Genomic DNA, 15,609 nt, shown 5'->3' with positions numbered 1-15,609 from the left:
CTCTTGTTCAAAAAAAAATCATTAGTATAGTAAGAAGATGTCCTTGTAAACAATCAAAATGTTGCAATGAGTAATATTATGTGCTAAAATACTTTAATGCCAGTTTATAATAAGGTATAAAGGCAAAAAATACTTAAATGACCAAATTCACATAGAAAGTAAATGCTTATTATCATGCAGAAGTATTTACAAAAAAGGGGGGTACTTTTGAAAAAGCTATGAGAGGTATAGTTTGAAAGTACTGCCTTATAAAACATAGTAAAACTCATTTTAAAGCCCATAGAATTGTAAATGAAATGTAAAACACAAACATTTTCAACATATCTTATGAAATAGGTCTTCTGTGTAGTTTAATATATTCAGCAGTTCAAGTACTATCGAATGTAAATGATGAGGTGATATTGATGAAAGGAGGGATTGAGGTCTCGAGGGGCTCTGATGACGGATTGAACAGAAGCGCCCTTGCACTGCACGTAACTCAAGTCTGTCGTCTTCACTACTCAAAGCCATAATGGAAGGTGGCAGTCTGAAATGAGTTGCCACGGCAAAGAGTATTATTTTTGAAATGCTTTCACACAAATCACTAGGCCCTGCATACAACTTAGTTTCATGCTTTAATGTCATCAGGAGGCACAAATTGGTGTGTCTAATTGTTTGCCACCTGCCAGCAAAATGAGCTGCCAGCTAGCCAGACGGGTTTGATTGTCCGTCAGCCGTTCAATAGATTGAGAGTGACAACATCAAAAATTTCACTTCAAACTCTGAAGCTTTGAGCAGCTTTTCAGAGACCTCTTCCCCACAAGTGCTTCTGGACAACTGCATTTTTCAATCAGTTTCAATATATTGCTGCCTTCTGCCTCATCTGTCTTAAGGTAGCTGTAATTACATTATGAGCTATACAAACAGATTTTTCTGGCCCTGAAGTCTGCACTGAAAGTTATGACTCATTGTAAACTCACATGAAAATATGTGTAGGTAATATTTACAGAAGCATAATGCAAGTTATTATTTGCTTTAGATACACCTATTCTAGAGTGAACATGGCAAATTTCCTTTTGTATTTCCCTCTGTGTTTGATTGCTCCTTGAAAACGAAAACACCGTCCCCAGAATATTTCCAATTTTTAAATGATGTCCATATTTCCTGGAAATACCACCCTTCAAGCAGAGTATGGATACCACAGGTTTATTAACTCATCTAGTATAACAGTCTAAAATTTCATGAGATTTGAAATACTCCTGTCCTGTGCTTCATCACAGACTAGATGCCATTTGAAAGCATTCTGTTATCTTTGTTTTATTAAAGTAAGGGTTTAAAACAAAGGCATCACAATATATAAAAGACTAGGGGTGTGATTTAAAGATACACAACTGAATAAAGTTTTTCTTTATTCCATCCCCACCAATCCTCAAACTACTTTTAAACCCTACCTAATTTAATAAGCAGCTTGATGGATTAGCCTAAGAGCTGTCTAAAGGAAAATGCAAAAAAAAATTAGCATGTGTACTCTGGAAGGAGTTTCTCTTTCACCAGTTACTGCACTGACTCCACCCTCATTAAAGTGTTATGTAAACTCCAGGGAGCGTTTGAAAAGGGAGAAAAAGCTGGTCATAATATCTGTGCTATATTATGCTGTAAACATTAATTTAGCATGTAAGAGTTTCATGGTTTGTTGCATGTTGTGTGCAATGTGTGTTAACATTTTTAAAGGACCTTGATATGATAAATTTATCATACTACTAATGTAAAAGTTGTTTTGAATTAACTACATTGAGCCTCTAGTTAAAGGCTACTGTTGCACCTTAATTCTGTAAATATTGACATTTATTCAAGATTTAATCTGTCAAGAAAAAATATTAAATATTTTATACTAAATATATTTTTGTTTTGCTTATCAAATACATGAACAAATGTTAGATTTGCTTTGGCTATGTATAGCAAATATCATTGTAAACTCAGAAATATTCCAAAATCAATTTCCAATGTAAAGTGTAGGGTGGAAGAAATAATTGTCATGCACAGGTTTATCCATACATTAAATTGGGAATTTAAATAGTTGCATTTGCAGTCCTGAAAAGGTGTATTTTTGTCGTATCCTATATAATGGTTCAGTTTAAATAGCACTTGATCCTAAATTCTTTGCTGTATTTTGATTTCATTATTTTCTCTTGTGAGATTTTTATGGTAGAATTCTTTGATGGTAGATGTCTCATCTTTTAATTTAAACATTCTGTAACTGGCTAGGTAGAGAAATACTAAAAATGCAGATAAGGAAACAAAATCAAATTTGAATCTAGAATATTGCTTCTATCATATTGGAATTTGGACTGATTACTCCTTAGTGGATATTTTAACAGTCCTAATTCTAAACTGGAGGCATAAGCATCTTCTTATAAATGGTATTGCTTATCAAAGAATGCTGAAATTTAAGACTTACAAAGCATATTTTATCCCTTGAGTATGATCTCTAACATTGCTTTCAAAAGAAGTATCTGTCTTTGAACTTCCTGAAAAGTCTTCAGAACTTCAGATATCTTTTTTCTTCTTTTAAAGTACCTTTAAGATCATCTGTGCCCGCTTGTTATATAGAGGAGGAAATTAGGACCCTCTATATGTTGTATATCAACTCCTCTCTGCCCTAGTCAGCATAGTCAAGTGATGAGCTTGAAGCTGATAAATCTATTACTATATTGTTCCCCAAGAATTAAACACTGAACATTTTACTAGAGATTTTCTGGTGGTGAAGTAGCATGGAAGCTTTAGAGTTATATAAGGGTGGCAATCAGTTAAATCCCATTAGCTTTGTCATTTATTTGGAGGAGCACATTCTAGAAATGCAAAGTTTTCATTGAAGAGCCAGAAGGCAGGAACTTGAACTTTTGCAATACAAAGCTGCATAGGTTGTTGCCTGGCCCAGGAAATGAGGGAATGCATTTCTTTATTAGCACTGTCTGACCTTGCCATATCTGTTCTTTCTTATTTGTTTCATAGACAATAGAGCCCTATAAGTGATGCATTCACATGCTTAGAATAAAGATTCCAGGAGGCTGTACTTATCAGACTAAACATGTATGGCAATATATAAAATTGCGCACGTGGCAGCAAAAGCTACTGATAGTAGGATGTAGTGAGGAGCTAGCAATTAACAATGCAACCAGAAACAAGATTTCATTTCCAGAATGGGCAGGGCAATGGAGCTTGCAGAAGGAAGCTCTACTGACCTGTCCCTAAAAAGTGTTTCTGGTTTACTTTAAGAATTGCTAGCTTTTTGCTGCACATATACTGGGTTCTTGTATTGCAATAGAAAAAGCAACCGTTCAGTGCCAGTACTGGATACTGTCTTGTTTTACTCATCTAGGAATCTATTTTAGGAGTGTCTAACCACTTCCACAGTGGAGCTGCATCTTCTTGTAACACATCTCAAACTGCCCTTATAAACTGGAAAAGGGATTGCCACTTTTGTGGGGGAAAAAATTGAAAAGCTCCACAAGTTCATGGCAGAAATTGTGTCTTTTAAACACTTTTAAATAAATTATCTTGATGTGACCATAAACATGTACTAACCATTGAATGGTTCCTACTCTGTTAAAAGACTCTGCCTATTTATTCTTGCTTCCCTCAATTTCTTGCACTCACAGTTTAGTATGTAGCACTGTTTCTATGGGTCTTCCAATCCCTGCCCAAACCGTGACGCCTTTTAACTATTTCTCTCTTGATCTCAGTCTTTTCTCTCTTCCCCTTGTATCATTCTCTGTCAAAATTGATACAGCAATCTCCTATAAGCAGGGACCTGGGTTATTATTTTTTTTAATGTTATTCTGTAATGCCTCAGATAGATCAGTGGTGCAGCAATAGCAACCATAGATAGCTTTATTTTTCATGCTGCAAAACGGAGCTGTTTTAATGAAGTAGTACTTATGTTTAAATTATTGCTATTCTGTTTCTGTGCTAAAATTGAGTGTGCATTTCTAAAAGCAACAAGAACAGTAAAATTACTTATTGCATGGGTATTTTCATAGTTTAGGAATTTCTGAGTAATATTTTTCTGGTCATATGAACAACACTGGTAGATATTCACCTCTGTCACGTGTAAGTTTCAAAATGTGTGATCTGTCCTTACAGACAGATGGGCAGCATGCAGCTCTCCAGGTGCTTTGATGCAGAACTCCCATCGGCCATAGCTAGTGGTGAGGGACAGTGAGAAGTGCAAGCCAAAACATCTGGAAAGCCTTGTGTTGCCCATCCCTGTCTTACAGGGAGACTGTGAGACTTTAGTTCGAAATGGCAGAAACAGTTTACCTCACCTTATATGACCTTTGTGCTCCAAAGTGTGTGTGGAAGGAAGAAGACAGATGTACCATAATCTCAGTTACCTTTCTGATTCTGTGCTGATCTCTTCCTCAACAGGAGTGTTGTAGTGCCGGTGAAGAAACCACCTCCTGGAAGCTTAGCAGTGACCACAGTTGGAACTGCCGCAGCTGGAGGTGGGCTCCCACCAAGTAGTACGCCTAATATATTTGCTGCCACAGGAGCTACACCAAAAAGTATGATTAATACAACAGGTATTGTCTTCAGATATTTTTTGTGAATCCTGTCCTTTTTCTTTCTGCTCATTTGCTTATTTGGTTTCTTTCTTTGGTTTGCAGTTGATTTGTTGTATATACATGCTTAGGCAGATGGCTGAAAAGAAGATTGTCCCCACCTGAACCATTTTGATCAGGAATTGAATTGCATTTTATATTGGACCCATTTGATCCTCCAAAAGTAGCCAATTTAGTCAGTGGGTGGAAAGCAACAAAACATGCTGAGGCATACTGGAAGCATTTAATTATAGCATGAAATGCATCTGCTGCCCACAAAAGCCTCTAAGGGGCCTCTACTAGCCTTGATTTTTTTATTCAAGCTTTATATAAGCTTTGTTATGCTTGCATCTACTTCAAGTAGAGAGTCAATCTTTAGAAAAAAATAGGGGAGAGAATGAAAAGCTGTCATTTCTCCCAGTGCCCATTTTAAATGTATACTAGAATAAGTGCATTCTAGTGATAATGCAGTGCGGGTCTTTCAAAGGTTTAATAACAAAATTGCTAATCAAGGGCTCCTTACACACATCTCATTCTAATTCAGGATGGTTATTCTGGGTACACTGGTGTAAATTGTATCATTTTCTTTCAAGTGTTTTCATTTTGTGTGTATGCATTGTATGTCAGTTGCAAAACATATGCAAACTATAATGGCTACTATCTATAAAACAGCATTTTTGGTCCATCTAGATACTGTCTACTTTATAATGTTTCCTTGGGGTTTTAAGCTAGGCTACTACACAATACTGAACAATTTATTCAGGGTGAAGATTTCACTTTAGCCATTTAGAGTCACTAGATCCCTCCACCTCTATATTCTCTTTTTTGTTTCTAGTAATTTTGTATGCTCATGAACATACTTTCTAGGATTTTTAAATAAAGTACTGAGTTTATGGCAGTGACTTATCATATGGGAACATATTTCAGTTCTAGATTTTCAATTTTAGGATTAAAATGTCTGTTTAAAGTATTGGAATGGATTTGGAGTAGAGTTCAAAAGTAAGTGTGTGCATGTGTAATATATACCACATTTACAAACTGTTGATGGGTTATTTTATTTTAATTTTTGCTTGTTCTTAAACGGGCCTTGTTACTTGACTTTGGATGACATGACAAGCTATGCCCTGGTGGGTCATTAAGCCAATGGCATCTAGCATGTACCACATACCACAATTTAAACAATCCACCTGAAAGGTTCATGAGAACAAGTTAAATAGTGATTGATATATGTATAGTAGCATATTAATTACAGAGTTAACCATACAAAATCCAGTAGATTTAATTCAGTACTTTATGTCTGAATACATTTTTTATTAGTTTAGCTACTAGCTCTTCATAATGGAGAAAGGTGTGTTTTAAGAGATAGTGTATTGTTTATAACAACATGGAACGTTCTAGTTGTTAAAATAAAGCCAATTGTTTCACAGTTATGACATTCAAAAATATTTATTTATTTACATGTATTTATAGGCCACCTATAATTGCTGTAGCCTTCCTAGGTGGCTTACAAACTGTGAAGGTAATGTGTTAATTTTCAAACTGAATGTACTCTATTTTTGGATAGGTGCAGTGGACTCTGGATCTTCTTCATCGTCATCCTCATCCAGTTTTGTGAATGGTGCTACCAGTAAGAATCTCCCTGCTGTTCAAACTGTTGCACCAATGCCAGAGGATTCTGCAGAAAACATGAGGTATACTTTATATTTCAACCTACAGGTTGGCAGAATTTGAACCATCTAGTGAGTGCCTACTGGCTGTGAGGATGTTTGCAAAATTTTCTGGGCTAGGAGGATTTTAGTGTCATCCACCAGAATGTTTTGTAGGTCCTTAAGTATAAATGCATACTCAGTGTCACTTAATACAGGATATTTATGCTTTATCTGGTAAAAAGGTTCTGATTATGGTTCTTTGCTTTGGAAAATTAAAACACATAGGACTCTATAGAAATTCTAGTTTAAAAAGATTCATAATGGAAATGTGCTTTTACTTGCTTTATTCTTTGTCGTGTGGTTAGGTTTACCATTGTGCATTTATAAATTTAAAAATAAAGTAAACTTCTTATGAGGGATAAAAGAAAGTTAATAAAATATCCTCTGGTTTTAGAAAACAAGGGATTCACAAATTCATGAGCAACATTGATTTGAATATTTTAATGCAGACTTTCAAAAAGATAGCAGAAAACTATTATCTTTCAAACTGATTAACTGTTAAGTGTCTTAAAGATAAAGTCAGAGTTGTGATGATAGGTTCATACAGGAGAGGTGCTCTATCAGGTATTGCAGTTCCAAGCTATGTAACACTTCATAGGTCAAAACTGGTACTTTGAATCAGGCTCAGAAATGTACAGCCTTTCAGTGTTGGAGGCCAGAATTGGTGTTATACATTCACTTCTTCTTGTCCCTTTTACCAATCTGTCTGATGCATTTTGCACAAACTGCAGTTTATAAATCATCTTCATAGGCAGCTCCATGTAATTTCAGTTGCAGTAATCTACCTTGGAAGATGACAAACTACAGAAGCTCAGTTACCGTTTTATGATTTTCTGTTGGTGGTATAATTGAGCAACTAGCTGAAGGCTCTTTGCTGCAGGGGGAGTGCACTACCCTGCGGAACAAGGAGAACCACCCGCTAACAGCATCTCAGCTTTGATGGGATTGAGCTACAGCTTATGAAACTCCATCTAGTCTAATATCCCATTAACACATCCACATCCTCACCTTAGAAAAATAGAAAGGAGAAATACAGCTGCTTGTCATCAGTATACTGATGGTAAAGCACCTCACAATTCCTGAGACCCTACTCAAAAGTTTCATGTAAGTATTAAATAGCATGGGGGGAAAACAACTACCCTATTCTGTAACTTCCAGGATGCCAAGCAGTATCCTCTTATTACCATCTTCTGGAGCCAACTATCCAAGCAGGGGAAAAACAACTGCAGTGCATTACCCCTACCCTTCAATTCAGAGAACTGTGTCACTGGTGTTGAAAGCTGCCAAGTGATCAAGGATAATCAACAGGTTCACAGTTCCCATGCCTCTCTCGTGTCATAGGCTGTCATACAGGGCAACCAAAACTGGCCTGAATACTGACTGAAATAGATCCTGATAATCAGTGTCATCCAAGACCATCTGGATTTGGTTGGCAACAACATCTATTCAAATCTGTTGTCCAGAAAAGAAATATTTGTAAGCCACCAGCATAAAGTTACTAAGATTTTATGGATCCAGGGAAGCTTTTATCAGGATTGGTATCACCACCACTTTCACAAGGAGACATTAGTCATCCCTCTGACCCTTCCGGCTGTTGCCTGCATGCCAGTTTGTATAAGCCAAGGATCAAGGTTCCAGCAGGAAAATGGTTGCTTGCATCTGTCCAAATAGCTTGCCAATGTCTTCAAGTTGTCTGAACTGAAATTCATCCAACAAAACTGGACAAGACTGTGCTCAGGACAGCTTAGTTAAGTATTCACTGTAACTGGAGTCTAAGTCCTGGCTGAATCAAGAAATTTTACCTTGGGACTGCCTTTCAAATAAATCACAGTGGATCTCTGATGGCTCCACGGTGACCTTGAGACCAGCATATAATAAGCCTTGACAAACTCCAGAAAGTTCTTTGAGCAGCACAAGGACTCCTACACCTTCACTCAAGCCACTTCTCAATGTTTTTCATGATTTTCAGCTCCAAGGTGCTGATTCGTTGAATTAATGACATATAAGGACAGTCCCACGATTGTCATGAGGGCCATGATATCCTGAGGTTCCCAAACAAAGTATCTTCAGCAGGAATGTTGTTAGCCACCAGAACCAGCAGGAACCTCAATAATACACCTAAGATTCCCTCTGGTAGTTCAGGTAGGGTTACTATTGTGTGTGCAGTAGTCCCACAAAAGGTACAGACATTCAAGACTAGTAGGCAGATGATCTAGCAGAGAAAGATATTAACAAAACGGAGATTTTGTCCCCACACAGACTGGGCGACTGTGTCTTAGAAACACAAAATTAACAGTACAATCCTGTATGTGCATACTCAGAAGTAAGACCTATTCAGTTTACTGTAGCTTACTCCCAGGTAAATGGGCACAGGATTTTAACTTTACAGAGGTTACTATCTTCAAATATGTACAGGGTTGTCATAAAGATCAATTGTTATTGGGGGCAGTACAAGAGGCAATGGACTTGGGTCACAGGAAGGTTAAATATTTATGATGATCTTCCTGACAACTGAACAATGGATCATGTTGCCTAGAAAAATTATAGAACCTTCTTCATTGAATAATGGTAATAGGAGACTGGGTAAACATGTCTCAACAGTGGCTTCAGTATATTGAATTCTACCTTAGAGCATAGAGGGCTGGACTACATGACCCTTTTTTATGAACTCTGTAATTGTATGATGTATTGCACACACCAAGAGATTGATTTTTCCTCATCCCAATAAATCTTAACTGAAGCTAAGGTTTTAAAATAAATTTTAATGGCCATGTTACAAAGGGATACCAATTTCTTCTGCACCTTTAGTTAGCTTCAAGAAATGTGGGAAAAGTGGATGTTACAGGGCAGATGGTTGGCTTCCCCTGAGATATAATACTTTATAAAACTGTGTTTGCTACAAGCTGCTCTTGTGGGTCTTGATAGCTGCCAAATTTGATAAAGCCTATCCATCTCAGCTTCCTATATGTTAAAAATATAAATAGATTATACGTCTAATTTTGCTCACTGCTCTATCTAGGAAAAAAAAGGTCATTTTTAAATAGGTCAGAGTTCTATGTGTATGTGCTTTGCCAATGCATTTGGAGAATCTTTTTCTGTCTGCTTCTTTTGGCTATGCATGCAGCTCTATTGCTTAGGGAATAATCTATTGATTCCTGTCTTGTGACTGCTGAATTGTGTTCACTTAAACATTAATTGCAGAAGTGAAGATATTATTGTGTACTTCCTCTGTAATTACCAGTGCAATTTTACACATGTCTATTTGGGAAAAAGCCCATACAATTCAATAGGACTTTCTCCCAGGTAAGCATGTATAGGATTGCAGCCATAAAAAACTAATAAGTAGAAGCTTTCTCTTAGGATTAAATATCTTCTATTTTGAAAAGGGATTTCACATAGAACATTATTTTGAATAAACTATATTGAACCATATCTTTTGAAGAATTTTGCTCTTTCTGTACAGCAGAATTGCATTTAAACAGAAAAATACGTAAGTGATTACTGCTTTTCAGGAGCCATTTCATGTCTCTGGTGATATAGTAAATCTCTTATACAATACACCCTGGGCAGAAAAATCCTTGTCTTCAAGAGAACCGTAGATAATATTTTTGTTAATATCACAACTATGTTAAGGATGTGTGTGTTTATGTAAATAAGTATAATTAAAAAATATGTGTTATAGTATGCCAAGAAACAACCTAATTCTTTATGTTTTCCCTTCAGTGTTATTTTGTGGCACTTCTGGTTAAAAATGACTGAATTGTTTTATGAAACTACTACTATGAAAAGAAATGCTACTGTAGGAAAATAAAAGGCTAGTAATAACCAGTTGTTTGCAGATACTTTTGCTCAGTTCCCACTGGAAAGCAATTGAAGCTTTCCAATAATTATGAAGAACAGAAGCGCGCGCGCGCGCTCTCTCTCTCTCTCTCATCATTTAATTAATACATTACACATTTCTTTGCATATTTCATTATGGTACATAAGAATAATGTAGGAAAACAAGCTTATTATAATCTTTGATAGAATGACTATCCACAGGTCAGCATAAATGCTCAGTACAACTATACTGTAGAAAACTTACTCTCACGCAGCAATCCAGTGCATATGTAGATGGAAAAGAATTTGTACAGTTCCTAGTGTTCCGGCCCAGCACAGTAAATGCTGACTGTGAAACATGAATATAGTTGTCTAATCAGGCATAGTATTACACTTGTAAGACAGAGTCCTTTGCAGTTTTAAATAGAAAAATGGCCTACAACTCCCAGAATGTCCAGTCATTCCTTTCATCATGCAGATAGTTTGCATTCAGATAGCCTGAGGAGCTTGGACAGACGGAGCTCTCTCTGGACTAGTCCAGCGTGCTGGACTAGTTGGACCCTTGGTCTGATACAGCATGGCTCTTCTTGTGTCCGTGTGTGCATGCGCATGCACATGCATTGTGGTTCCTTTTCTACCTCACCTACATAAGCCTTCATTGAGGTTTATAATTTTGAAAAAAAATCCGTACAATAGGTAAATATTTTCCTCCTTGTGTAAATAAACCAAAGAGGATATGAGACAGAAAAAGGGTGCCTAACTTAAGGTACTTTTTAAATTTATGGCACAGGAAGAATTTAAGGTCACAGGAATTTCTTAGGTTACTGAATTGCATCATGACTAGACACAAACTTACTGTTTTATTTATTTATTTGGAATTTTTGTATGCCGTCCCATTTGCATAAGCCTCGGGATGGCTTCCAACATCATAAATAAATACTAATACAAATAGATACATATAAAATCTGGATACATCCTAGCTATATATTTTAAAACCAATAAATAATGTCAACAATTATTAAAATATTGTTTAAATAAAAAGGTCTTGGCCTGGCACTGAAAAACAAATAACGACGGCGCCAGGCGGACCTCTCTGGGGAGTACATTCCATAAATGGGGCACCATTGCAGAGAAAGCCCTCCTCCGGGTACTCACCCTCCTAATATCTTTCATGGAAGGTTCCCAGAGGAGGGCCTCGGCTGCTGATCTCAAGGGGCTGGAGGGCAAATATGGAAGCAGGCGTTCCTTTAGATATCCTTTAGTTTTTGAAGACTGAGGTTAGGGAAAAGTGGCTGTCAGTGGCATCGCAGTATTAGTTGGTGTCATTGGCCACTTAAGTAAAACTCTTGCCTTTCAAGTCTAGATGGTTATCTGGAAATATGAATTGGACAGATGAAGCTAGGCACAGTATGGCATCACTGTTTAAAGCCTCTAAGGGAACATTCTAGTGAGATACTCACAGGATTATGGTCATCTTATACAAGGAGGAATAACCAAGAAGGCTAAGGTTACATCTGTAGTCCTCCAGCCCTGCAGAGCAGTTAGCTGATTTAAGCTTTCTACATGAGGCACTTCAGAGCAGGAAAAGTAATTTCCAGTTACTTCTTATTTAAACAAACAATTCATGAAAATAGCAGTTGTGCTAGTCAAAAGGAGCCCAAATCTTTCCATCCCCATGTTGGGAAATATTATGTATTTACAGTTAGGCAATGGCTTAATACCTTTATAAATATTTATGTATGTTATATGTTTTTGTGTATGTAATCTGTTGAGAATAGGTAGAAACTTTTGAGATGAATAAAAAGTTGGTTTCATTTCATTCCTTTTTATTTATTATGTCTCTATACTGTCCAGTAGCCAGACAATTAAAAAAACTAATTCCTTAAAAATCCAGTATAAAACCTATAGACATACAAACATATGAACATACAGCATATACCTAAGAACAATTTTAAACCTAATTTTTAAGACTATTTTTTGTTAACCTTGCACCCTTTTTGAAGCAAACATGTTTGGTAATATTCATACAGTTCAAAGCATAAGAATGCAATCAGTTGTCCTTTGGAGGTAAAATAATGCTTAACTGTGCTTTCTAGGAAGATGGCCTAGATAACCCAAGAGAATACATACCAGAAGCTAGCAGTTGTACTTTGCATAAATAAATAATTATTTATGGATGACACAGGACATGAAAGGTTATTTGAATGGGAAGCAGTAATAACTTGCATTGCCATATGTAGAAAATGCATATTTTGTTAATATATGCTTTATGTTTTATAAACACAGGAATTGTTTGAAAGTTGAGCAAAAATGGTAGCACTCCTCAGCATTGCTAAAAGAGTACTGAGTTGAATCTAAAATTGCACAGAGCTGCTATACAGATGATATTGAGAGCAGAAGGGGAAGACCAGTTTTGCCAGTTCCCTTTTCTCCCTGTAGCCCTCTATACTCCTGGAAATCTGCTTTTAGCAGGTGTTGCAGGTAGGTATTTCTGCATCATGGCTTGGATTGTTTGCATCTCTGGACCTATTGTGCTTTGTTTTCAACAGCATCACGGCAAAGCTTGAGAGAGCTTTGGAAAAAGTGGCCCCACTCCTTCGGGAAATATTTGTGGATTTTGCTCCTTTCCTGTCTCGCACGCTGTTGGGCAGTCATGGACAAGAACTTCTAATAGAAGGTAATAATTACTTCAAAATTATGATTAATTCTTGAGCTAATAGTAAGAGTGACATCTGGACCAGCTTTTCTATTTCATTGTAAAATTCATATGTGGTAACTGATGTTCAAGAAGAAAGAAGGAAGGAAAGAAAACAATACAGACAGGAGAAAGCCCCCTTTAGAAAGAATGCATACGGCTTTTACTTTTATATTTGTTGCATTCCACTTCTATATATTGCCTATTCATTTGTTTAAATATAGCTTAGTAATTATTGTGAAGACCTTTTTAATGAATTGTAAGCTACTCTGATAGTATGTCTGAGGACTGGCATAGATAGATTGATGGACAGGTTATCATAACTTTAAAATAACAAAAATAAAGTTAAGACACGCTGAATTATATTAAAAGACACATCTTAAAAGAAATTAAAAGACATATGAGATGAATGCTACTGTTCATTTTGTGATGAATACTGTAGTAGAATACAGTAGGAAAAAAACAGGAATGCTGCAGTTTAAATGAAATAGAAATTTAAAATAATGAAATGGAGTTTTGCTTAGAAGCCCAATTTTCTTTCATGTCAAATTCCATTGATATTTCTGGGTGAAATTCTCAAAGTATATCAGAGATTTTTGTTTCACAGATAATGTTTTTTCTGTTTAATATTTATATATGTTGTGTGATTTCTAATATACTAAAGCAGAGGGTTTTTCACATAAAAACAATTATAAAGTTTTCAGACTACTCAATTATTTTAGTTAACATGTTTTCCCATTCAAATTAGTACATGAAATTACATGTAACATTACGCAAACCTTTTATATCTATTTTTAGTTGTGATTTAATATGCTGAATACATTGTTTGGGTATTGCGTTTATTAATGTGTCATAAGAAGGAACTGCTTGTTCTGTGGACATGGGGAAACACTGGTCTATTGAAAGTGTGAGTTGCAAAATTAACATAGAAACAAAATCAATAAAGAAAATCATGGTTTTTATATTTATTTATTTAAACTTTTGTATACTGTCCACTACCAAATGGTTTTGGGATGGTCTTACACTAAAACAAAGTGGAGCTCAGCATCCATTCTATGCAATAAAGCCCCACTTAAAATCTCATTCTAATATATCTTTTTGTAATGCTAATATGGGGACTGGAAGGCATCTGCAAGAGCAAACTGGTATGTGTGGGGTAATTCTATTTTTTGAAGGCACATCACATAAATTTCACTACTATTCCAGTTAGCATAGTCTAGAAAGTAAAACTGAAATGTTTCAGGACCACAAAATAGTGTGTTGTGGGAAGCAATGGGTATGTGTGTGAAGGGGGCTGGACACTTAACTGCCTTAGAACCTAGTAGATCAACGATCTTACTGAATCTCAACAGCAAAGTTTCACTTCAGCACATGTGAAAGGGTTGAGTGCCATTTTTATTTGATCAAATGAATAAGGAAATGTGCTTGGATGGACACATGTAGGTCAAGAGAGCACAGTCAAGTTTCTCCACACCTTCTATAATCATCGAAGTGATTCAAGGCCAGTGGTCTAACTAAATCCTAAATAAAATATTCAGTTCAATGCACCTGAAACTTCTTGGCTTTTATTAAGATTCAAAGTAGGTTTGAGTTGCTCCTGCCCAAGAAACCTCTCAGAAAGATCGTAAAACATATCAATAATAAATATTTTCAATGGATAGGAGAAACCAGGAAAGCATGACGATGGACCTCATGCTGGTGCCAGATGGAGCATTTATACATACATAATGAGTACAAATGCCCAATATATTTTAGGCAGATATGTTTTCATTTGAAGCAGTGGTCCTTTGTATTTCAGAGCACCTTGAAATTTGTGTGGGAATATGGTTTTGGTCTGACTGCATTTTGTGTTTGTGAGGAGTAAGAGTATTTCTTAGATACTAGGTACTTATTATCCAAAATATGAGAAACTGCCTAGCTGCTGGTGGTCTTAACTATCCAGATATGAGTGCAAGTTTAAATTTATTTATTTATTTATTTATTTATTTATTTATATCCTGCCTTTTTCCTACAAAGGGCTCAAGGCAGCTTACATCATTCTCCTCTTCCATCTTCTCCCCACAACAACAACCCTGTGAGGTAGGTTGGGCTGAGAGTCGGCGACTGGCCCAAAGTCACCCATTTGGCTCCATGACCTAGCGGGGACTCGAACCCAGATCGCCTGAGTCCCAGTCCCACGCTCTTAACCACTACACCACACTGGCTCTAAATAGATAGTATCTCCAAAGTTTAGATGATTACCATTACCATTTGCAATTCCCTTATAGTGTGTCTAGTTGTTTGTGTAATATAAGATAAAAATCTCCAAAACAATTTGTCTACTGATCTCTGTTACCTAAATTCATTGCCACTAGAACAATTAAGGAAGCATCTTTACATATGTGTTAAGCTTTCAGATTGTCTGTTTAAATGTATTTATTTATTTATGAAATATTAGCCTTCTGTTAATATTAATAAATATTAGAGCACCAGCAGCAGTAGCTAATAGCATAATTTACTGACAGAAGAGAGAAAAATGTATAAACCCCTGTTTTGAAGACAACTCAGACAATTTATTGAAATATGTTGTCCCATTTTTTAGTGATCTCTAGAAAGAAAAGTCTCTATAGGCTCTAAATTCTACTTCCTGAAGCATTTGGGTTAGGTGTTGTTGTTGTTTTTTCCAAATCACAGTCTGTAACATTGACTGGGACAAAAGAGATTTACCTGCATACTTAGTTGTTTTCTTGGATGCATGGATCCAGTTGTTTCCTGGATGTTTTTCTGTTTACAGAAAGAAAATTATAAATGATAATTGGGGGCATTG

The 15,609-nt window shown here is 36.2% G+C and overlaps 1 protein-coding gene across 16 annotated transcripts in view; it reads left to right on the top strand.

Moving 5' to 3' along the window:
• NBEA (neurobeachin) overlaps positions 1-15,609 on the top strand; it is a 450,384-nt gene that overhangs the window by 153,609 nt on the left and 281,166 nt on the right. For all 16 annotated transcript variants that reach the window (XR_006415936.1, XR_006415934.1, XR_006415933.1 and 13 more), the window contains 3 exons: positions 4,408-4,562; positions 6,145-6,271; positions 12,658-12,785. Coding sequence is in view for 12 of the 16 variants with exons in the window: in XM_044442661.1 (XP_044298596.1) it covers positions 4,408-4,562; positions 6,145-6,271; positions 12,658-12,785 (410 nt within the window). In the remaining 4 variants the exon portion in view is untranslated. The remainder of the gene's footprint in view (positions 1-4,407; positions 4,563-6,144; positions 6,272-12,657; positions 12,786-15,609) is intronic.

The sequence above is a fragment of the Varanus komodoensis genome, unplaced genomic scaffold, assembly GCF_004798865.1.
Source record: "Varanus komodoensis strain SLA01 unplaced genomic scaffold, ASM479886v1 scaffold4, whole genome shotgun sequence".
Lineage (NCBI taxonomy): Eukaryota > Metazoa > Chordata > Lepidosauria > Squamata > Varanidae > Varanus > Varanus komodoensis.
This window is presented reverse-complemented; position numbering and strand designations above follow the sequence as displayed.